The sequence below is a fragment of the Echeneis naucrates genome, chromosome 14 (genome assembly GCF_900963305.1).
Source record: "Echeneis naucrates chromosome 14, fEcheNa1.1, whole genome shotgun sequence".
NCBI lineage: Eukaryota > Metazoa > Chordata > Actinopteri > Carangiformes > Echeneidae > Echeneis > Echeneis naucrates.
Window position 1 is genome coordinate 6,882,034 of NC_042524.1, and position 22,967 is coordinate 6,905,000.

General features: G+C 41.0%; 2 protein-coding genes across 5 annotated transcripts; both read left to right on the plus strand.

Annotated features, from left to right (window-relative positions):
- The first annotated feature begins 1,147 nt into the window (after window positions 1–1,147).
- Window positions 1,148–11,973, plus strand: LOC115054697 (sodium/hydrogen exchanger 6-like). Of its 3 annotated transcripts, none has more exons than XM_029520022.1 (16): window positions 1,148–1,546; window positions 2,011–2,210; window positions 2,809–2,886; window positions 2,990–3,066; window positions 3,164–3,276; window positions 3,384–3,489; window positions 4,907–5,048; window positions 5,414–5,519; window positions 5,995–6,083; window positions 7,074–7,187; window positions 7,555–7,666; window positions 8,017–8,170; window positions 8,267–8,297; window positions 8,391–8,479; window positions 8,744–8,849; window positions 8,982–11,973. In XM_029520022.1, exons 1-16 carry the CDS (start codon window positions 1,270–1,272, stop codon window positions 9,303–9,305), a joined length of 2,118 nt encoding a protein of 705 aa, XP_029375882.1. In that variant the 5' UTR covers window positions 1,148–1,269; the 3' UTR covers window positions 9,306–11,973. The 3 variants fall into 3 exon arrangements, with proteins under 3 accessions (XP_029375882.1, XP_029375884.1, XP_029375885.1); XM_029520024.1 differs by having other exon boundaries at window positions 8,418–8,479; XM_029520025.1 differs by having other exon boundaries at window positions 2,011–2,114; window positions 8,418–8,479.
- Window positions 11,974–12,324: 351 nt separating this feature from the next.
- Window positions 12,325–20,996, plus strand: LOC115053930 (four and a half LIM domains protein 1-like). 2 transcript variants are annotated; one of them, XM_029518824.1, is made up of 7 exons: window positions 12,401–12,437; window positions 12,735–12,880; window positions 18,699–18,860; window positions 19,383–19,557; window positions 19,779–19,948; window positions 20,057–20,243; window positions 20,423–20,996. In XM_029518824.1, the coding sequence occupies exons 2-7, from the start codon at window positions 12,872–12,874 to the stop codon at window positions 20,572–20,574; spliced, it is 855 nt and encodes a 284-aa protein (XP_029374684.1). In that variant the 5' UTR covers window positions 12,401–12,437; window positions 12,735–12,871; the 3' UTR covers window positions 20,575–20,996. The 2 variants fall into 2 exon arrangements, with proteins under 2 accessions (XP_029374685.1, XP_029374684.1); XM_029518825.1 differs by lacking the exon at window positions 12,735–12,880 and having other exon boundaries at window positions 12,325–12,437; window positions 20,423–20,994.
- Window positions 20,997–22,967: the final 1,971 nt, after the last annotated feature.

Genomic DNA, 22,967 nt, shown 5'->3' on the forward strand with positions numbered 1-22,967 from the left:
AAATGACGTGAATAGTCTGAGAACTTTTGTACATTTTTGATTCTTACAAAAAAAAATCTGAAATCATGTTTTTGCAGTGGTATTGTAGATTATTGACTGATCAACTGACTAATAGGCAACAATAGTAGCTTTATCCATTAAGATAAAATCCACAACAGAATAAAGATAAAATACTTTCTGAAACTACTACTACTAACACTGGGGGCTAGAAATGTATCCTTATTGCCTACTTGAGCTCGTGTTTTGTACATGACAGAAAGGCAGTGTCTCTTCTAGCTGTACCATGTTCTTTGTCTGCCTTTCCACAGTTGAGGGCTTGTGGGTTTGTTTCCTGTTGAAAGAAACTGCCTCAAAACAAGATGTAGAAGTAACAAATAAAATTTTAACTGTGGTTGTGGTACATTATCTGGACTGAAAAGGTACATCAGATAAATAGCTTATAACTTGTAAGCACAGCAAAATCACAGAAGGTGATCTGGATCTCATTTCCAGTGAATTAGACAGTGGTTTACATGTGCGCAAGGCATTGTGATCTCAGTGACTCTTTTTTTCCTGCCTTCATTCCGTTCTCTGAAATAATGATTTCAGATGCTTAAATAATAATTGCTCAATAATAATTTAATAATAATTGCTTAATAGTCTAAATCTGAGAACTGTATATTCTTCATATGTAAAAAAGTGCCTGGCCACCTGAACTATTTAGTTAAAATTGAAATTATTCAGAAATATAGATGTTACAACAATGTGTTTCTTATATTTTGAAAAAAAAAAAAAAACAAAAACAAAAAAAAAACCTACTGAGATTTAAGAGTACATTAAATTATAAGTATGAACACACAATTAATGAAAGTCACATGGTGCTAATTGTCTTATACACAATTACTAACAACTGTGCACAAACTCAACTTTAACGAACAATAATTTTTGCGTTGCTTTATTGCTCATATTGCACACATCAATAAAAACATCCACAGTGTATGTGAGAAAAAGCATGGGAATCCCCCGACTTACGAAGAATTGGAGTCAGGAGCTATCAAAACAACAACAACAAAACCAACAAGAAGTGAAATATTGTCGACTGATGCGAAAGGAAACACAAATCATGGGATGACTTTTATTTTGAAGAGCCGGAAGTCCCAGTGTTTTGATAACGGTTGCGGAAGAAGCTGTCACCTGCTGTCATTTTGTCCAAGCGGGAGTTTATCTTTCATGCTAAAACCGACCGGAATTAAACGACAAATGTAACATTTTCACACAAAAAAGGCGACCATGGGAACCACACCGAGGCCCCTTGTTGGTGTCAAGCCGTCAAACTCGCTCCTTTTGTTGGCTTTTCTGCTGACATTCGTGCTCGTCGGCAGCCGAGGCGAGAGCAATGCGATGGACAACGTCGCAACGGAGAGGATGGCCGAGGAGAGCCACCGACAGGACAGTGCCAATCTGCTCATTTTCATAATGCTCCTGACTCTCACCATTTTAACCATATGGCTGTTCAAACACCGGAGGTTCAGGTTCCTACACGAAACGGGACTCGCCATGATCTACGGTAAGACCGTGAGTGTTAAGCTAACGGAGGCGGGCTGGCAGGAGCTGGATGTTGTTGGTGTTAGCTCAGCAGGTCTGACCCTTCAGATCACTTTGACAGCTTTTTCATTTACTCACTTTGAGCTCTAGATCAAATCCCCCGATCAGAGACTTTATCAGGTGTGAAACGGGACTGGTGATATTAGTAACATCTGCAGTTGAGTGGGACATTTTTGTTACAGCAGATGGGAAAATAAAAATAAGCAACTTTCCAGCATAAAGTGAGAAGCAGGTTTTATGAACTCATTGCTTTTTATCAGCTTATATTTATTTATTTTATGACAGCCCGCTCTACTTTAAGTATGTAGCACATTAAATAAATCAAGGTAGATGTTGTAAATAGAAACCTCACCCAGTTTAAGTGCAGGGGGGATATTTACATGTGGTCGTTGGGTAACTGCTCTGTCTTTCTTCTCCTCTCTGAAGGCCTGCTGGTGGGTGTGATCCTGCGCTTTGGTGTCCACGTCCCCCAGAGCATGAGTGACTTGGTCCTCAGCTGTGCTGTCAACGCCAGTCCTGCGACCCTGTTGGTCAATGTCAGCGGCCGATTCTACGAGTATACCCTGAAGGGGGAAGTCAGTCGCAGCAAAGGGCACCAAGTGCAGGACGATGAGATGCTGAGAAAGGCAAGGGGATGAAAAGAGGGAGCGTGTGAAGTTACCATTTGGAAATATGATAAAGGTTTAACTGGTAGAGGAAAAAACCTTTGTAAATAAATGCAGCTGTGATTTGTTGACATAATTGTTAAAATGTCTGCCGAACAGAAACCTTCAGACTAACTGGGTTTTTCCCACCACCAGAGGAACTTTCCACAGCATGATTATATACTGGGTATTTTCTAAATTGGTACCTACAAACATATTAAGCTTGTAGATTGTTGCTGACAATTACCAGAATAGAGAAGTCGAGCGTGTTTCTGATTAATAGGCAGACAACAAAGATCAGGAATAATCTAAATTGCAGAGGACAACCATTTGTGTGTACAAAAAAAAAAAAAAAAAAAGGAAACCAGCCACTATTTGATATACGAGTTGTGCAACTTTTTTATTTTTTAAATTATTGGACAGTTGTACTGTATGTAGATGTGGATTGTTGTTATGTTTTATACACAACATGTGGATATTTGCTCTGAAAAAAATTTGAAAGACATGCAAGGTTGAAGAAGTGGCAAATTTACTGCTTGTTAAAGCGCATAACCGTTTTTACCTGTATCACTGTCATCAGGTGACCTTTGACCCTGAAGTGTTTTTCAACATTTTGCTACCTCCCATCATTTTCCACGCTGGGTACAGTCTGAAAAGGGTAAGAGGGTTTGATTCTTCAAACATCTATTCATCCATTACTTCCAACATAACAACCGGTGGTAGACAACCTCTGTTTTAAAAAACATGTCATACTTTTTCAGAGACACTTCTTCAGAAACATTGGCTCTATCTTGGCCTACGCTTTCATGGGCACAGTTATATCCTGCTTTGTCATTGGGTAAGACTATGGGCTGTCCAAAAATAACCATAAACGATGGTTTGTGATTTTCCACGATTTCATGTTAAAATCCTTTTTGTGTCAACATTCTTCTTAGGTTGATCATGTATGGCTTTGTGTCCTTCATGAAAGTTGTGGGACAGCTAGCAGGAGATTTTTATTTCACCGATTGCCTCTTCTTTGGGGCCATTGTTTCAGCAACAGACCCGGGTAGGTAGTGTCATATTAGCCCCGGTCGTTTCAGCTTCATTATATTCAATGGAGACAGCCTGGCACTCTTTCAGCTATACAATATTCATGGGTTCTCTGCTTTTCAGTGACAGTGCTGGCTATTTTCAACGAGCTGAAGGTAGATGTGGACCTGTATGCCTTACTCTTTGGAGAGAGTGTCCTTAACGATGCTGTGGCCATAGTCCTCTCTTCGTAAGTACTGACTGCACCCTACAGAAATATACACACAGTATTTCCTGCCTCTACTTTGACCCACATCAAAGGATAGTTTCACATTGTGTTCTGAAGTTAGGTGAAGCTCACGGGAGGCTTCAGTTATCTGTCAGATTAATCAAGTGAGCCACTTTGCAAAGTCACACATTTTTAGTGCATAATTCATCTCTCAGTATTGCCATACTGCTGCTAGGGGATTGTAATGTTAAAACCAATTGAAGAGACTTGTTTGTTTTGTCGCTTACTGTTGAAGCTTCATATTAGTTTCAGTGTAAGATAGTTCTTACACAGGAGGACTGAGGATCACTGGAACTAGTATTGCAGTAGAAAGGAATTCTTTCATGGCATTTGACATTTGAAAAATGTGAACCTGTCCTTCAGTCCTAATAGACCTTCACTGTAATGAGACCTATTCAATGGTATGTGTTATACATTAGACATGAATAAACATCAATCATACTAACATCAATCCCTGTCATTTCACTGCTTGCCTCCCATCACCCACCTGTGTCATTCATCGCCTGCCTGTACGTATGTATGCAGTGTTCTCCTTCGTTTGGAGAAACAAGGTAGACAGGGGGCTGGAGCTGTGTACTCCCCAGCGGACGACGCCCAAGTCTTTCCTAAGGGGCTAGAGGAATGGTTGGGAGAAAACGAGACATTGATCCCCCAGTAGGTGGGGGGGTGGGGCTCTTTGCATGGTTGTGGGGGCAGAGTTGTAGTGTAACAACCTGATTATTTTAAGTCATTCAAGAGTATTGCCTTGATCCATTAGGATGGTCACTGCCCCTCCCTACTCCCCCACTCTCTGCAGCTCCTTTATATCCACCCCTTGTCTTATTTATCATTTGTTCCTATGTTCTACCAAAGACGCAGCTGACAGCAAGATGCTTTTCTTTCAGTGAATTCATTACTCCTGGATGTTAGTGCTGGTGATTTGCTTCGTTGGTTTTGACCAATTTGGTGCTCATTAAGAAGAAACACTTGCATTTCTGTTTCTGTACTTATTTGCACCATTGTAGCCAAGTAGAGTTGAAAGATATAAGATGCATTTTTAAATTGGGCATGCAAACTCCAACTTTTTACAACTGTAAAACCTAACTCCAATCAATGTGTTTAAAGCCTTTGATATTTATTTAAGAAATAAAAACCCTCAACATATCTACACAAGATTTGGGTTTCTGCAGATTTTATGTCACTCATATCTTTCACATAACCACAAATATTTCAATTGGTTGCTTTATGAGCATGTGACTGACCAATTGCCCTTCCTGGATTCTTAGTAACAGACCCATTTCCCTTTTCTTTTGAAAATGGGTGTGTGAGAGTGTGTGTGCGGGGATTTTAGTGGGTTTTTTTTCTCAAATATGCGTACTCTTATTTATCCACTGTACAGCTCCATTGTAGCATACCAGCCAGCAGGAGACAACAGCCACAGCTTTGAGGCCATGGCCATGTTAAAATCCTTCGGCATCTTCTTGGGCGTCTTCAGTGGATCCTTTGCCCTTGGGGTGGCCACTGGAGTCATGACAGCTCTCATATCCTTTCACATGGTTCTGCTTCCGGTTGCATGATAAAAAAAAAAAAAAAGAAAAAGAGAAGAAAACATGAAAAAACAAAAGAAAAATAATATGAAAATGATTATTTATATTCACAGGTATCCATATGCAGCAACAGAACAACACTACACAAGCACCCCTACAATTAGACTATTGTTGGAGAAGAAAAGCTCTTATGAGTGTAGCCTGAACTGTATCCATGCATAAAAAAACAAAACAGTGATTAGTTCCTTCAACAGGTTTATAAATGTTAACCTGTATATTTAGAAGTTCTCATCACTGTGCTGCTGGGGACAGCAGGTGTGGCAATTCTTATTTTTACCTTGACCTTCAGTTCTTATCACGTGACCAAATTCACAAAGTTGCGGGACTTCCCTCTGCTAGAGACGGCACTCTTTTTTCTCATGTCCTGGAGCACTTTCCTGTTGGCTGAGGCCTGCGGGTTCACAGGTAAAAAAAAAAGAAGGAAAATCTGAAAATCCAGTTGAACTTGATATTTATTTCAGAAGAATCAGGTTTGTTTTTATTGGTCATGTTATTTTTTTACTTCATTTTAAGTAATTTCAACTGTTGAGATTTATCATATAGTTCTTAACACAGCGAATCTCACACCATCAAATCCCTTAGATACACACCCACAGTCTGTGTGGTGAATATTAAAGTGACATGTTATCCTCCTTTACCACATTATTTGCTGAGGAAAACTGAACCTGCTGTTTTGGCTACTTATTTCAAGAACATTGTTATACATCTCACCGTAGTTTTAGTTTTAGTGTTTATTTCAATGTTGAACCATTTCCTTTTTGTAATGAAAAAGACTAAATGCTTTTTTGTCTCTCCTCTTAAGTACCATTTATTTATACCATAATTATACGCTCTGAGTGATACTGAGGTGAAATCTGTGTATGTTATTGCTCCCATTTAGGTGTAGTAGCTGTGCTGTTCTGTGGGATCACTCAAGCTCACTACACCTACAACAATCTGTCACCTGAATCTCAGGACAGGACCAAACAGGTGAAATGCAACCCAGTGTCCAGTATCGTTTAACAGATTTAGTCTGAAAAACATTTTACAGTGGTGCTGCTACCAGTATTAATGTTTGAATTTCTACAAATGACAGAAATTGAAGCAGAGCCTCAGAAGAGAGGATGATGAAGTTGCAACGAGCTCTGAGAAACGTGAAGCTCAGAACAGATATAACTGATGATCCTTTATGCAAAGAGCTTTGTAGCATCTGGGCGCAGATGAACTTGATGTTATTCAGTCTATTTGTCCCCCAAGTTTCTGGGGGATGGATGCACAGGTTGAATAACAGCACCGATGCACTGCGGCATGACAAGGAAAGATGTTTGTGGATGAGGGCGTAGCACAGTGCTCTGCTTCTGATGGGTTAGTTACCATCTGAACTAGAACTTTACAGTATCAACAGCGGAGATGAGATCGAGGTGAATCAGGGTGGACACCTCTTTATATTTGGTGACATCAAGATAAAAACTGTATAGTTCATTATTTGCGTAAAATGTTACCAAGCTGGATGGTTTAAACGGGACATCAGCTGCAGATTTCCAAAATGGTGTAACTTAAGTAGGTTAAGAGCAGATGGTTAAAATTCACTAACACTGTGTGGCGGTGTACAAATCATTTGTTTTGTTGTAGTTAATTTATTTTTAAAGAAATGAAAGAAGACTTACTGGAACACTTCAAGGGGAACATGTAACTCACATGTTTGTGAAAGGCATGGCAGGAAGTACAATGCATTCATAGTACCTGAAGAGCAGCACTGTGAACATATACTTTTCTATATTGTAAAAGGTTAACAGCTAAGTACTGGAAACCACGCTGTCTGCTACTCGGATTTCAAGTGCTCACATGTTTCATGACACGCACCAGCATCATGCGTGATCTGATGACCCAAGTGATTGCATGCAGAGTTTAGCAGGGGATGCTGTGCACATTTTTCAATCTTTATCCTGTTTGTGTGTTTGTTTATCTCTTCCCCGTCAGTTGTTTGAGCTGCTGAACTTCCTGGCAGAGAACTTCATCTTTTCTTACATGGGTCTGACTCTCTTCTCCTTCCAGTCACATGTTTTCAACCCTATGTTCATCATTGGAGCCTTCGTATCCTTAAGTCTACCTGCAGTGGATTCTCAGTCCAAACAAATCAAAGTCTTGGTCATGCGTTTGTCATTTTCTACATAACCACTGGTTGCTCTCCAGTGCGTGCATATACAGGTTATAGGGAATAACTGTGAAAATATATCACAGTACACCTGCTCACAATAATATCATTTATATGCTGTTTGTGTTATTTGACTCTGTAGATAGAAAACAGGTAATATTATTGAGCACACATTTAACAGAAGGATGAGTCAACCACGAGGCAGAGTTTCAGTACAGCTATCCACCTACATTTATTTCCATTCTGAGCTGTCGGATTTTTGTTATTATTACTGTTCTGTGTCCTTGACCTTCATGCGTGGTGCAGGTGGCTGTGTTTCTGGGCAGAGCTGCAAACATCTACCCTCTGTCTTTCCTTCTCAACCTGGGCCGCAAGAACAAGATAAGGTCAAACTTTCAGCACGTCATGATGTTTGCAGGTATATAAGGTCTCAAGTTCTCTAGCTTTCCCCACATTTTGTTATGAATAACAGTCCAAACGTTACATCAGCTGACATTTACTCTTGAAACAGGAGATTGTTTATTTGTGTCTAAACTCACTCACCCATCTTCTACCGCTTATCCATTTCTGGTTTGTGGGCAGAGCGCCTACCTGTTGCCTTGTGTCTAAACTCCCAGGGTTATTTCCTGCAGTTATCAACAAAACTTTAACTGATTCATCTTAGGACTTTGTCACAGTGCGCAACATTACTGTCATCAACAAATCTGTTGAACAATTCATGATTCACCCAAGGCCCTTTTTTTTTTTTTTGGGTTCCAACTCCTCCAGGTCTGCGTGGGGCGATGACCTTTGCTCTTTCCATTCGTGACACAGCAACTTATGCTCGTCAGATGATGTTTTCAACCACCCTCCTAATTGTCTTCTTCACTGTCTGGATCTGTGGTGGGGGCACCATGCCCATGCTGTCCTTTATGAGCATACCGTAAGGCTTTTCATTTGTGTGCATGCACCTTCTCTTCCAGTACAGGTTTTATAGTGTTTGTTTAATATTCACAGTTACTTTTCTTTCCTCATTTAGGGTGGGGGTGGACTCTGATCAAGAAAATGCTGTAAGTATTTGTTTTATATTTGAAGTGCAGTTATCAAATTGACCAATCGAACCAGAAACAAAATAGTTAACTAATACGTGTTCTACTTAACAGAGTTCTGCGGTGTTGGATGGATCCCAGCGTAGGAACACCAAACATGAGAGTGCATGGCCCTTTAGGATGTGGTATAACTTTGACCACAAGTATCCTTTGAGCTGGACAAACTTGTCTCATCAGCTCAGAGGCTGAATTCAGCTTTGACCACCAGAGGGAGCTCTTTAACATACATTACTGTGACTAGTATGTCACTGATAAAACCCATTCTGAAACATTTGTACATTTTATTGTTAATCAGTGCTCAAATGTGCTGAATCTTTAAACATTTTCTGAAGCAGTGTTTTAGAAAAATTTTGTGTATAATTTTCCAGCTTACTGTTGGCTTACCTTGACTGAAGCTTGTTCACCAGCTACCTGAAACCTCTGCTGACCCATAGCGGTCCTCCTCTCACTGCTACTCTGCCTGCTTGTTGTGGGCCCCTCGCACGATGCCTGACCAGCCCTCAAGCCTATGAGGTTTGGACAGAAGACATTATTTAATAGAGCTAAAATGTCTAAGCAGTAACTTTAAGTTTCTTACCTTTCTGCTGCTCTCATCTTCTCTTCTTTGTGTTTCTTCCCTCCCCTTTCTCACCATCTATGCACCAGAATGAAGGCCAGCTTCATGATGATGATTCTGACTTCATCCTGAACGATGCCAGTGTGAGCTCCATGTTTGCCGACGTCACCGTCAGCACCGACGCGTCTGGATCCCACACCGTAAACCGCAAGCGGTCCTCCACCGCCAGCACCGGTGGCGGCCCGTGGGATGAAGGTCTGGATCACGAGCTCGCGCAGGCAGAAAATGAGGTGGCAATCAGAGGCACTCGTCTGGTCCTGCCCATGGATGACCCAGTGGAGCCCCCGACCACTGTCACCCTGCCTCCCCCACCGTCCCCTCCACGCTCTGACCCTCGCCGACATAGACTGTAAGAAGGCTTGCACTGTCAGGATGTTTAGTTTCAAAAATCTCAAATCATCTAAACTGATTTTACAAGGAAACAACATGTGAGTTGACTTGTTTTTTTTTTTTTTTTTTTGTTTGAAATGTCAAACTGTCCCATGTTGATGCTTCTGTAACGTTTTTAAAATAGTCACAGCTTTCTAACAAATTTGAGGCATGCTTGATTTAACTCATCATTTAGGTGGACTACTATAATCCTGAATGTGAACGCTCTGTGTAAGGTAAGGTATTGTAACTGGAGAGCACCTCAAGCTCATGGCTTACTTAAATCAGGGGAGATAAACATGTAGCTTGTACTCGAGGGGGCTAAAAATGTGGCAAAAGTTATTATTCCCAAATTTGTGCTACTGTGGTGACAGGGCAATGCTGTTATCTTTGAAGTTTACAGTTTTCTCTGTGGTGAAGCTGCTCCTTTATCAGATTACCTTCCATCCACTGTGTGTAATGTTACCTACAGTAAATAACAGTAATATTGGCAGCTCAGTTGTCCTGAAACTTTTCTCTGGTTTCACTTCTGACAATTCAACGCTACAGGAGGATTTAGACTAGAGTTACAGCACTAATCACAGGCTACATGACCTAATTCAGTTATCTTTTCCTGTTTTTCAAGTTTTTCCTTCCTGCTCAGTTGGTGGAGAGGAATTCAAAGAAGGTCAAACCTGTTATGAGAAGTGTTGGGTCTTTTCATCACAGATTACAATATCATAGCTAATTGAGAGCTTAATTAGAGATGAAGTGGACTGAGATACTTAATCTTTTCATTTTTAACTTTTTTGTCATTTGATCAGTTACTTTTAATGTTTTCACAATGCTAGAAGCAGAAATTAATGAATTAGTCCTCCCTGCTCACAGCTTTTCAGATGTGAGGATTTGCTTTGTTTATTTAGGTAAATTGAGCATTAAACAATTTGGATTGTTGCACAAACAAAACAAATTGGAGACATTACCCTGAGCTTGGAGGAACTGTAAAAGGTCATTTTCACAATACTTTACAGCATATACTTAGCAGTCAATTGAATATACAGGAAAATAATTGTCAGAGTAAAATAAAAAATAAGCCCTTTGGCACTTCTGATCCACTAAAGCCAAAACAAGTCGAACTACTTCCAGGGGTCTCCACTATCTTTTAGCACTGCCTGTCTGTTTTTGATCAGTCACTTTATGTACTGATTTATTTATTTAACACAATGATTTATTTATGTGATGATTCATTTGCTTTATTTATTTATTTATTTATTTATTTGTTGTTTTGTTGATTTACACTACTGATTATTTTTGCCCTGTTGTTAATCGGACTGCTTGTAATGAAAGGCTGTTTATGCGAACCTTTTCCTAAAAAAGCACCTGACTCTTCCCGTACGTTATGCAGCAGGGAAATCACGAAGGAGGGGGATCATTCCAGGAGTTTGTCGTTCTCTGCATGTTTAAAAAAAAAAAAATCTACTTCCCATAATGTAACAAATGTCTTTTCCATATAATTGGAAAATAGAGCTTCCCTGTGTGAGTCTCACATGTGGATGTATGTGTGTGTGTGTCTGATCTGGCAAAAATGAACTGATGGGGTTATTAGGGCTAATGCCTTTCTGCATCTTGTCCTCATCTGGATTCATATTTTTTCTTAAATGGAAAAACAAAAAAAAAGTTAACTGCCATGTGTCTGTGATGTTTTCTCATCATAGATGGTTGAGTGCTGGCTGAACTGTTCTGAATTAAAGTGCCTACTCATTCATTCAATGACCTAATGTAGATTTGTACATATTTGATTTGCTAATGTGCAGTAAGATAATCTTTGGTTTTTATATGACACTAAACCCTTTGATGTTTAATATTGTGTTCCCAGTGTTATTAGGCCATTATGAGGGGTGCCTGCATTTTAGCATTTGTCTCTGGTGCCCTGCAGCGTGCGAATTGAAATGTCCTAATTAACAAATGAACAGTAACAGTTTGTCTTTTTGAAATAGTACACTTCATGAAAAAGCATCTGCATCTCTTTAACTGAAACAGAAGGATGTCACCGACTTTTTGCTGATGTATTATTTTTCTGTGTTGCACGTTTTCTGGCATCAAAGCTTGTTCAATCTGTTCCCACCTCAGAAAGCCACATGTTGTACTGCAGCATCTCCACAGAGTCCTCTCCTTTGTTTCTTCTATGTGGGCCCAATATAACATAAAAGCACTAATTTTATGACAGAAGTAGAGAAAAATCCTTTGTCAAAATATGAAAGAGTTTGTTTTAATTGTGTAATTGTGTGTTTTGACCCTCACCGGTGTTAGTTTAGTAATTTGCATTTCTTTTCTTTTAGTAAAATGCCATTAAATTTTTTGATTTAATGTATTCCAACCAAAAACAGACGTCGCCGATATCGACATTTTGAAGAAACAGTAATAATTGTATGATTGCCACAGCTGAGACAAAAATCTGAAAACATGCCGTGTTTCTACCATTTGTAGAAACTGTTGATGACTGTAGTCTTTGTGAAAAGTTCACCTGCAATAGGGCATCATGTGAATGTTTTTAAGACATGAATTTATGTTGAAGTGAGAATTAATCCTCGTGTAGTCCTCGGGTTATTAACAGTGTCTCCTCAGTCACATCTGGCAGGTGTACTGGAAGTAAATAAAAACTCTGGAAATTGACTGGTCTTTTCTTTTTTTTGACTGACTCCTCAGCATGCAGGATCCTAACATTGATTTTAAAGACCTCACCATTATAAGCTCACTCCTAATGGGTCATGTCAGCTCCGACTGAGAAACCATCTGCCTATGACATCTGTCATTTTTAAGTTTCTGTCTAATAAATAAGATAACACGTGGTAACACCAACATGATTGCAAAGCAAGTATCATAAGGAGACTAATCGTTCACATGGACTCCAAGCAGGTGACCTTTACTGTACCAAAAACTGACGACTTTTATTTTGAAGGTGCATTCACTGCAGCATTTTTTTTTCCTTTTATTTTTTTAAGGTCTTCCGGTTTGGAGCGCGTCTGAGTGCGTGCATCTTGACGCAGCCGCACGCCGCCGTATTTATAAGCCGTGAGGGTCCGGCCGCAGCGGAGAGCCGCCGCCGATCCGCCGCCGCAGACAGCAGCCTGAGCCCGGTAAGCTGAGCCCGCAGCCCCGCTCCCTCTCTCCGCCTGTCTCTCTGTGATTCTGCTGTGAACGGCTGTCAGTATAAAGTCATTGATCCGGGTGATTAGAAATCATCTGCACAAAATGTCCCGCAACTTCAGCAGCCTCACACACACACACACTTTATTAACTAAGCAGCTCTTTGATATCCAGATAGGAAATACGTTTTAAAGTTGTCAAGGGCGTTGGCTATTCATGTCTAAGTGTGTGTGTGTGTGTGTGTGTGTGTGTGTGTGTGTGTGTGTGTGTGTGTGTGTGTGAGAGAGAGAGGTACAGTTGCACGCTGACTTGTGGAAGCCGGAGTCACTCCTGAAATCTGTTTCCAGTTAGGAAGTCTCCTGTTTTCACCCAGTGATGGAACGTGCTGAGGCAAGACGAAAAAAATAAAAAAAATAAATCAAAAATGGCAGAGGTCAGTTAAAATTCATGTACTATATATTTCATTGCTGTGTGTGTGTGTGTGTGTGAGATGCCCCTGTCAGTTGTGCGTTGCTTCAGTGTTTGATCTGCAAGCCAATCTTATTCTGCGGGGAGTTTTGAAGTAAATCCAGGATTGAAGTGTGAGATGGACATGGCTCCGACATGGTTAGCTTACCGAGTACCGAACTACAGAAAACGCCAAATAAAAGGTCACGTCTGTGTCATTAACAGATGACAGAGCTGAAAAGGGGAAGGACAACGTTTCCCCAGATGTTGCTCCATCCTGACTTAAAGTGTTAGGTCATATGGAAGCAGTTGTGTTACGATCATTTCTAACAGCACGCACTAACACATGAGCAGCCACAGACGATAAATGAGGTGCCTCGTGTGTGTCTGACCCTTAGCTGGGGGATAAAGCAGCGTTCGGTTTATTTAAGTCGAAGTTGGTTCCTGAATGTTACAGAAAATGACTATGAGCTGAATCCCATAAAATCCATCACAGCCTCATAAAACCAAATGCAGTCTGTCTGACTTTGCGTCACAGTGACTCCCTGTTGTGATTTTAATAGGACGAGCTGTGAATCAGATACTAACACGCTGTTTTTGTCTTCATTGATCCCCAGTGGTGAGCTACTACAGCTTCTATTGGAGTTTTTAATGTAGATTCAACGCTGAGACGAGTCTGCAGCTTTTACTGCGGAACCTGAACGTTTATCTTTGACCTGCAGCCATTAAACCTTCACTCCGCTGATTTTAATCAGTAACAGAGTGAACAGAGCAAAAATCTTTTGTGTTCATCCGAATTATGTGTTCAGAGGGAAGCAAAGAAGGATTGATGTGTTCATATTTACATTTGAAGTCATGTCTGAATGAAAGCGGCCATCAATTTAATATTACAGGAGGTTTGGATGGAAAGAAATATTTCTCAAATTAAGCATCGACGCCATTTATGTCGGCCTGTTACGAGTCTTCCTGCACCGTGACCTCCAGCTGGAGGAAGCTGTAATGGCTGACTCACACGCTGACAAGCTGAGGCCACGCACAGCGAGGAGATGCGTGACGGCGTAGGTGGAGAAAAATGGAGCAGGGAGTGCTGGGAGGAGAAGAGTCGTGCCCTGGCGTGAGCAGTCAGGCTTGGCTGAGCATCTCACCTCTCGCCTCTAAAGTTCAGTGATTCATTTCGTCTGAACAGTGTGAAGTTGTGGTTTCTGCTCCCTGCAGCCTGTTCGTGAAAGTTGGCACACTTTTTGCCATCGTTGATTTTATTTTGTTTTTCTTGAACATGTTAAAGGTCTAACTTGTTAACTGTGGATAGTTTTCAATATATTTTCTATATTTTGCTCTTTCTACTCCTCCAGATTATGAAGAAATTCCAAACAAACATTTGAGTATCAAATTGGTTTGTTCCCTGGAGAGATGGGTTGTTTTTGTTTGTTTCCAGGCTCGGTGAGGTCGCCGTCAGGGTAAGAATCTGGAGGAATGCTTAGAAAGTGAGATTTTCAGGGATTTAGTCGTTTGCAGATTTATGAAGAGAGATTGGAAGAGTTTGGAAGCGAATGAGGCCGTAAGGCAGAACCCCAGATTTAAATCTCCCAAAAGATCATTTTAACTATAAATTGCACAGAGAGCTTTGGAAGTTTGGGAGTCAACAGGAGTGACTGGCCTGATGTGTGTGGTGAGAGAGACACACACACACACACACACACACACACACACACACACACACACACACACACACACACACACACACACACACACACACACATACACATACACATACACATACACATACACATACACATACACATACACACACACACACACACACACACACACACAGATATTCATGGAAATAGAAATTGGTCATACACTTGCTAATGCTAAAAGCTTTTAGTTTTGTCAACTCCTCAGTCACTGAACAAAGAAGAGGAGAGTGTGTGTGTGTGTGTGTGTGTGTGTGTGAGGCTGAATCCAGCTAACAGCACCTTCTGGTAAAACCATCACATCAGTCCTGCTGTAGTGGGACATGCTGAGCTTCTTCCACTTTTCTCTCTACACGGCTCAGATCTGATGTATCAGCTTTATTCCAGCCGGTGAAATGTTTCTCAGCAGAGCCAAATTAAACAACTATCATCCTTTGTAGGTCGATGTGGAGGAAAAACTGTTCAACTCTGTTACAACTTTGCTCAGCTTCAAATTCTGGTGTGTATTTGTTTTTGAGAAAGAACGATCGGTAACTGGTGGGAACGCTGTCAGAATTACGCTGTTGTACTTTGGCCTGAAGGCATTTTCATATTAAATGTGATAGCTCTGAAAATCCCACTTTATGTGACTGAGCACCAAACTTCTTTTATCCAATTCATTATTTAGTATTTCATACACTGCTAATGTTAGCAAACCTTCAATCTTTCCAAATTTAAAATTCACTTCTCTCCCGACCAACAGAACACTGTCGCTATATTATGAGTGAACGGGACATAATGTAGCTGGAACAGAGGCACGAAAACAGATCAGATGTGAATTGAATTATCTTTCACATCTTGACAACATTGTGAAACTGAAGCAGACTAAATCTCTCTGTAATGTACTGTTGTCCAACTTCAGGTTTCCCATGAACACAGGGTGAATATTTTATACTTTCACAATGTGAATCTATTTTTATCCGTTAGACCACGATTAAGGACTCAGACCCTGAGTCCTGCAGCACGCAGGGTCCCACTGTGGGCCTGAGGGCACTAATGAGATTTAATGTAAACTTATTAATAGCCTGCACATTAAAACTCAACTGAGACTGTGTGTGTGTGTGTGTGTGTGTGTGTGTGTGGCTGCACAGTGCCAACTTCACCATTTAGATGGAGACTTCCTGTTTCTCATTTTTTCACTACATTCTTCAGTGATAAGCTCATGACAACACACACACACACGCACGCACACGCACACATGCACAAAAAACAAAGACAGCAGTACCCAGATGGTCAGGACATGCAGACAAAATAACACACACTGTTTTAGTTTGTCTGTAGTTTGATTTCTGAGCGATTTCTTCCCCCGTTCTCTCTTTCCTTAGCTTTCTCTCTCTTCGTTTGTCCCCTCGTGTGTTTTAAACATGTGCGATTTTCTTGCTGTGTGCAGGACATGATGTCACCGTCTCTCTCTGCTCTATTTTTACACCACACATCTCCAGCAGTAGAGTGGTAGATTCTGGATGGGAAGAACAAAAAGCAGAGACTTCAAGCTAAACCACCAGTAGCTTAAAAAACCTTCTCATGTGAGTGGCTGCAGACTGCAGGGAGACTTATCCAACTTAAAGGATAAAGTTTGTGATACTTTCCTTCTTGTCAAAGACCAAAACTAGCACTAAACTGATCCTGCCTAATCTGACGTATTCCTCTCTGCCACAGTGATTGACTAGAAAAACACATAAATGAGCCAGGAACATGCACAACCTTATCGTTTCACCACTTCATGCCACATCCCACCCCTTAGACTGACTAAACCATAAGACGAGCTGGTTCTTTGCTCCATATGACACCATCACATGACTGCGTGAGCAGATTCATGTCTGCACAATGTGATTGATACAAGTACAGAGAGTTTTCCTTGGCTGCAGCGCTGCCCTCAACCCTCTGCCTGCCTCCAGCCTTGGTTGTACATCACAGCTTCATTTCACTTTGACCCGTTTCCATGGGGAACAAACATGAGCATTAGTCTTGGCAGTAAGAGGAGAAGAAAATGACGTATGTGTGCCCCTGTGTCACGACAAAGCAAGAATATTTACTGCGAGAAAACAAATTGAAGACATGCAGCAGCACCGTCCTTGGAGACTGACGTCAGCGAGATCTGATTTATTTTCTTCCAACCTGTGTGGATACTGGCTCGCTTCCTGTCAGCCATTGTTCAGTTCCCATCAGATAACGTTTCCACCACGCTGTTAGCCAAACACCATGACTGCCTGCCCCACAGCATGGGCACTGTGTGTGTGTGTGTGTGTGTGTGTGTGTGTGTGTGTGTGCATGTTTGCATTTTGTCGGTTGTGAGGAAAAACTGGTAAGGACAGAAACTGAAAATCATTAACTTCAGCGAGAGACAAGAGGAAGTAACTGAACAAAAAGGGTAAGTATAATAGAATCTGAACAAAAAGGTAGATACTACAGGAGTGCTGTCTTTGGCCCGACTTGCTGTCGCACAGTGAAGATGGATGAGGTACCTCAGACGGTGAACTAATAAAGCAGCTACAGGTCGCTGAGAGGAAGATGCATGTTCACACCACATGAAGTGTCCGCTTCAGTTTGGATTATTATCTGACCCAACAGTAGCACCTTTAACCTCAATCACATACTGCTAAGAAATTTAAGTTTAAAGTGAAAGTCTCTATTAATTTTATTTTACACTTCCAGCTCATGGTATGACTTAGTTTCTTCCCTGATCATATAAAATTAATGCTGATTATTTTGTTTAAACTTTTTTAAAACACTTTAACTAAAAAGACAAAGTCTCGCCATTTTAAGTTTTTTTTTGTCAATTATTTTAGTTTAGACCAATTTAGAGTAATTATTAAGATCAGCATATGCCTCAGATAAGAAACCACAAACACGCAGACTTTTGGTCTTTTAAATCATGCAGAGCTGAAATCAAGGAGCAATATCAACAAAAGTGGGAGACTACTGAATAAAAGTTAAAGGATATATATATATATATAATATAATAATCTAATTTAAATGTGCCAGCATCCTTGCAGATCTGAAACTAAACAAACCTTTTTTTTTGTCATTTTAACTCCAAACCATTACAGCTTTGATTTGTAGATTTAAAAAACACGCTCCTGTGAGAACTTTTTTTTTAACTAGAACAACTTGCAGCACAAGTTTTTAAGTTTGAGCTCGTGAGAAGCAGCCAACAACTGTTGCCTGTACACCTGCAAATAGCCACAATTTTCCCTCTTAAGGCATCAAGCAAAACGGATAAAAAAGGGTACATATCAGTCAGGCCTTGCCCTAAAAGCTAATCCTTGACCCGACTCTGACTTTTGTGGAGAGCTTAAGAGAAATATGCAAGAAAAAGGAGGATTTGAATGATTGTGAACGCAGCCCAAACTCGTGGTAACGTCAGTCCTGAGCCAAAAGCAAAATGTCCCCATGAATCTGAGCTAACATGCCGCTCCAAGAGAGGCGGAGAAAAGGTTTGTGGCTTTTGTGGTTTCCCAGGGAGTGGCCCATGTACGAGGTGGTGTGTGTGCAGGTTCTGTCAAAAGGGCCGTAGACGTTCCAGATCTCACCACATTAGTCATACCAGGCATTCCTTCATGTGATCGCCTCATAGTGCAGACACACACACACACACACACACACACACACAGAGGATTCCTTACAGTCGGCCAGCGTGAATAAAAGAGTGAACACACTTAATCTATCTCGTCCTCTGAGTTTCTGTGTGCTTGCGTAGCTGTCACGACGATGTGTATAGTTTGCCATCTGCAGCCCTGACCCTGTAATCATGGCTCTGTGCTCAGTGTTATTGTGGTCAGCATGATGGTTTCACGTCTATGTTTAGAAAATTTATGTGTGATGTATTTTAGGGAGGGAGCTGAAGAAACACTGAATTGTTGCTACTTTGACATTTAAAGTCAAAGTCCTACATACCAAATTTTAGTCTGTCTTTGGCCCCATGTATCAAATGGAGTAATATACTGCGACAGATATTCGTATTTTAATATGTACGCAGCATTCAAACCTTTCCTTCTCTTCAGTCACATTAAGTACAGCAACAATGCCCCCATGTGGACTTTACCTTTCCTCTCCTGTGTGCCGTAGGTTAAGATGGCAGACAGCTCAAACTGTTTCTACTGTCGGGATGACCTCGGGGGAAAAAGGTTTGTCCGCAGTGAGGGAAGGCCAGTGTGCGTTCGCTGCCACACTAAGTTCTGCGCCAACTCCTGCGCCGAGTGCCATCGACCCATCTCTGTGGAAATGAAGGTGAGATGAGACGCATTTGTCAGTGACCCGGTTCGATGACTTTTTTTTCTATCCACACACCTTCCCTGTTGGGAACTAGGTGGGCTAATAATTATTAGCTATCACATCGATCTTATGACTCAGAATCATCAGTTCCTCAGGGATGTACAGTGACAGATACTGATTCAGATAAAAATACAATTAATAATTCAAGCTGAAGGAAGGAAGCTCTACTTCTTTATGCAACATTAGACAGCAGTGGATGTGCTGAAGCCAAGTTTTTACACATTATTTAAATAAGTGTGTCTGTGGGAATGCTGACTGATTCAAAACGGTCTTACTGTAGACCAAGGACGGCAACAACAAAATGGCAGTGAACAAAGAAAGCACACAAGCCGGTGACCGCAAAGGGGGCTGGTGTGAGCTTCCTCGTTTGGCTTTGAAAAGTGTGAAAGGTGGGGAGTTATGGGAGGATGCTCTCCATAACTTTTCCTTTGTGGAGAAAAGGATTATGAGTCCCCACATCCCTCTTTTCCCCATCAGGAGCTCAGCCATAAGGGCCGTTACTGGCATGAGGAGTGTTTCCGTTGTGCCAAGTGTTACAAGCCTCTGGCCAAGGAGCCCTTCAGCACCAAGGAAGACCGCATCATGTGTGGGAAGTGCTGCTCCAGAGAGGACGCTCCGCGATGTCACTGCTGCTATAAGCCCATTCTGCCTGGTGAGACTAAGGACCTGCAATCTCTGATTTTGTGACCTATTACAAAAACATCTTATAAAGTTATACATTTGCAGACAGTCGGGTGTATTTGTAGCCAATGCGCACAAAATTTGTGAGGTTTCTAAGAAAAAGATCCTGTGTTAAGAGTTTTCTACTGAGTGAATGCTGCAGACTGGACTTATCCTTGAATTCACTATCATCTCCTCTGCCGTCCCCTTTAGGGACGGAGAGCGTGGAGTACAAAGGCAACTCGTGGCACGATGAATGTTTCACCTGTTTCAACTGTAAACGACCAATCGGGACGCAGAGTTTCCTCTCCAAGGGAAGCGACACTTACTGCAGCCCCTGCTATGACAAGAAGTTTGCCAAACATTGTGTCAGCTGCAAAAAGGTAATTTTTTTTCTAACAGATTGGAATCATCCCTTTTGCCTCTAGTGTATCTCTGCGAAGACAGAAACGATTAAAAACATTTTTTTTGTTATGTCCATCTGCCTCCAGCCTATAACCTCTGGAGGAGTGAACTACCAGGACCAGCCGTGGCACAGCCACTGTTTTGTGTGCAGCTGCTGCTCAAAGCCTCTGGCAGAGAAGAGTTTCACCAAACACCAGGACCAAGTCTTCTGTGTCGAATGCTACAAGAGCTCAGTGGCTAAAAAATGCAGCGGCTGCCAAAATCCCATCACAGGTAGACTTCAGATTTGGCCTTTTTTTTGGTACTATTTTGTTAAAAATGGCGGTGAATAAATTATGATATTCAGAGTGACTAATCTAAAATATGAAATGAAGAACATCCACACACTTTAATACTCATTAAAGCACTGCCTTGGCACACACATCTCTAACTATTCTCTCCTGGACTCTCAGGATTCGGTAAAGGGGTGAACGTTGTGAACTACGAGGGCGCTTCCTGGCACGAATACTGCTTCAACTGTAAGAGATGCTCCCTCAGTCTGTCCAAAAAGCCCTTTGTGGCCCAAGGGAGAGACATCCTGTGCACCGACTGTGGCAACAAGTAGACCGGAGAGCCCGGTCACTGTCAACAGCAGTTTGTTTTTGAGCTGATGGTTGTTAGTGTTGACACTCAAGAGCTCGAGCACAAATTCATTTAGTTTGGATTTTTAAAACGCAGAAACCAATGCTTATGTGTTGCTGTTAGATCAAACAGACATATAAAATGGGATCATTTGAATTGCAGTAACACTGCCTATATTAGTGATTTAGAGACCGAAAGGTGTTATTTTCCTATGACCATAAAAAGTCTTTTTTTAATAGTCAAAATGATATATATTTGTAACTCCTTTTTACCTATTGATTTTCATGCCTTTTATATGTTTCAAGTAAATAAACTTTTATGCACTTTCTAAACCATTTTCCCTCAGAGGAAAATGTTTAATAATTATCTAAATTGAATATAAAATATGCATACTGCATGCTTTGGTGTGTTGCAAAAATTAAATAAACTTTCTACCAAACTGAGTATTATTTAGTTTTTCTTGTTTATAGATGTATGCGTGTGTTTTTTAAGGACCAGACCTTTTCTTTTTAATCGATCTGAAGGGAACTGGGGACGTGAACTTTTTTCCTTGGATGAATTTGTAGAAATGTGAAACCATACAGTGAACATTGGAAAGCGTGATTTATTTATTTATTTTTTTGTTTGTTTTTTACTCTAATTTGATTGACTGGTTAGATGATTTTCACTATGTACATATCCTCTCTCTCCACCTTTCTCTATCTCTCACCCACACAGTAATTACTCCAGTGGACCAATCGCAGCAGTAACGCACCTTGAAAACTGCTGCGGTCTCATCTGCACACACAGTCGGACCGTCTCTGTTTGTACAGTTTGTCTGTTGCTCTGTCTCAGAATTTGATTTACTTAGTTTACTTTTCTCTTGTCGAGATTCTGGACCTGATATATCTTTTTAATCTCCCTTTGCTTTTTGGATCGGCTAAGCACTTCTTTATTTCTTTCAAGGCTCGGACTTCAGATTAAATGTCACCAAATGTTTAGGTAGTTAAGAGTTTCAATAAATTAATGGAGGGTCGTTATTAATTAGAGAAAGTAAGGCATTGAAAAGATAATAAACTCCCATTTTTTAAGATTTCAGGATGATTTTCCTTCAAAAATTCTTGAACGTTTTTGTCTGTTTGTCTCTGCTGAGCATCTCTGCCTCCACTGTGGGACAAGGTAGGTCTGAATACTTTTTTTTAATAAAATCATGACTAGGAGAGAGTCAGATTAAGTTTTATATTATTTCATAGTTGTGGTGAAAATAACATCGCAATGTTTATAATTGTACAGGTAGTAAAGTACAGCTGTATACTAAGTTATGTGCACAATTTGATAATGAAATGCTGGCGGTGGTGCTGATTCTCACATGTATTATTACTTCACACAGTTTAGCTTCAGAGAACTGTAACACTGATCGGCCCAAATCTTCTCTTCTGATATGTTCTACAGATCCACATCTGTGTGCTACATGTTAATGGCTTTGTGCTGTTTGGTTGTGTTGTCAGTCCATCAGGGCAGTCTATGGGGAAAGGTGATGGACTTCAATCATCAGTGCAGGCACTTGACCTTAAAGCCTCATGTCTCAATCCCTGCCCTGCAGGAATTCACTGTCTGTCTCCATCTGAAGTTTGAGGTACCGATGGCAAATTAACTAAACTCCAGTCACCCAAAAAGTCTCTTTAAAATTAGACTGAAAGGTTTAAAGGTTCAGAGTTCCAGTCTGTATGAATGATGTTTGGTAAAATATCTATAAAATTCAGGTTCAGGCCACCTCACCATGGATCGCCTTCATCTACCACCATCCTGATGTTCAGTATTCGGATCTGGTCTTTGGGGGGAAGCCGGGCTATTTAGTGGTCTGGATGTTTGGGAGAGAGTGGACCAGCCCTCAGATAAACCTCGAACTGTCCCACTGGTATTCATTGTGCCTGAGCTGGTCACACACCAAAGACAAACCTGCTCTGTATGTTGATGGAAACTTGGTGGCCATGATGACAGGTAGTTTTAACATCCTACAGTCTGTTCTCAAAATTCTTTGTAGACATTTTGAGGCTAACGAGTTTGCATCTTTGTTTTATATGTCAGAAGGACAGATACACACGACATGTCCAGTTAGACTTGTTCATTTTTACATTGTGTCCTTTTGTGGTAAGATTTTACAGTTTCAGTTTTGGTGGATCATAATCCCGACTTCTCTCCCAGATCAGATTTTTCCCCCCGTTTCTTCCTCGGACCGTACTCTGGCCCCAAATGGGACATTTACTCTGGGTGTGGCAAACACAGAGCGCACCACTTCAAGGCTCATTCCATTCAGCAGTGTGTTTGGAAAATTATCTCTGTTTCGTCTGTGGGGTCGAGAGCGCAATGAGCAGGAAGTGACATCCCTGTACTGTA

What these genes read in the sequence shown, in the direction of transcription:
- LOC115053930 (XM_029518824.1), top strand. An exon ending in CTATAAGCCCATTCTGCCTG is followed by an intron (nt 19,558 to 19,778) that starts GTGAGACTAAGG and finishes CGTCCCCTTTAG; the next exon opens with GGACGGAGAGCGTGGAGTAC. An exon ending in ATTGTGTCAGCTGCAAAAAG is followed by an intron (nt 19,949 to 20,056) that starts GTAATTTTTTTT and finishes ATCTGCCTCCAG; the next exon opens with CCTATAACCTCTGGAGGAGT.
- LOC115054697 (XM_029520022.1), top strand. Translation starts at nt 1,270, where the DNA reads ATGGGAACCACACCGAGGCCCCTTGTTGGTGTCAAGCCGTCAAACTCG. An exon ending in ATATCCTGCTTTGTCATTGG is followed by an intron (nt 3,067 to 3,163) that starts GTAAGACTATGG and finishes CATTCTTCTTAG; the next exon opens with GTTGATCATGTATGGCTTTG. An exon ending in CCAGCCCTCAAGCCTATGAG is followed by an intron (nt 8,850 to 8,981) that starts GTTTGGACAGAA and finishes TCTATGCACCAG; the next exon opens with AATGAAGGCCAGCTTCATGA.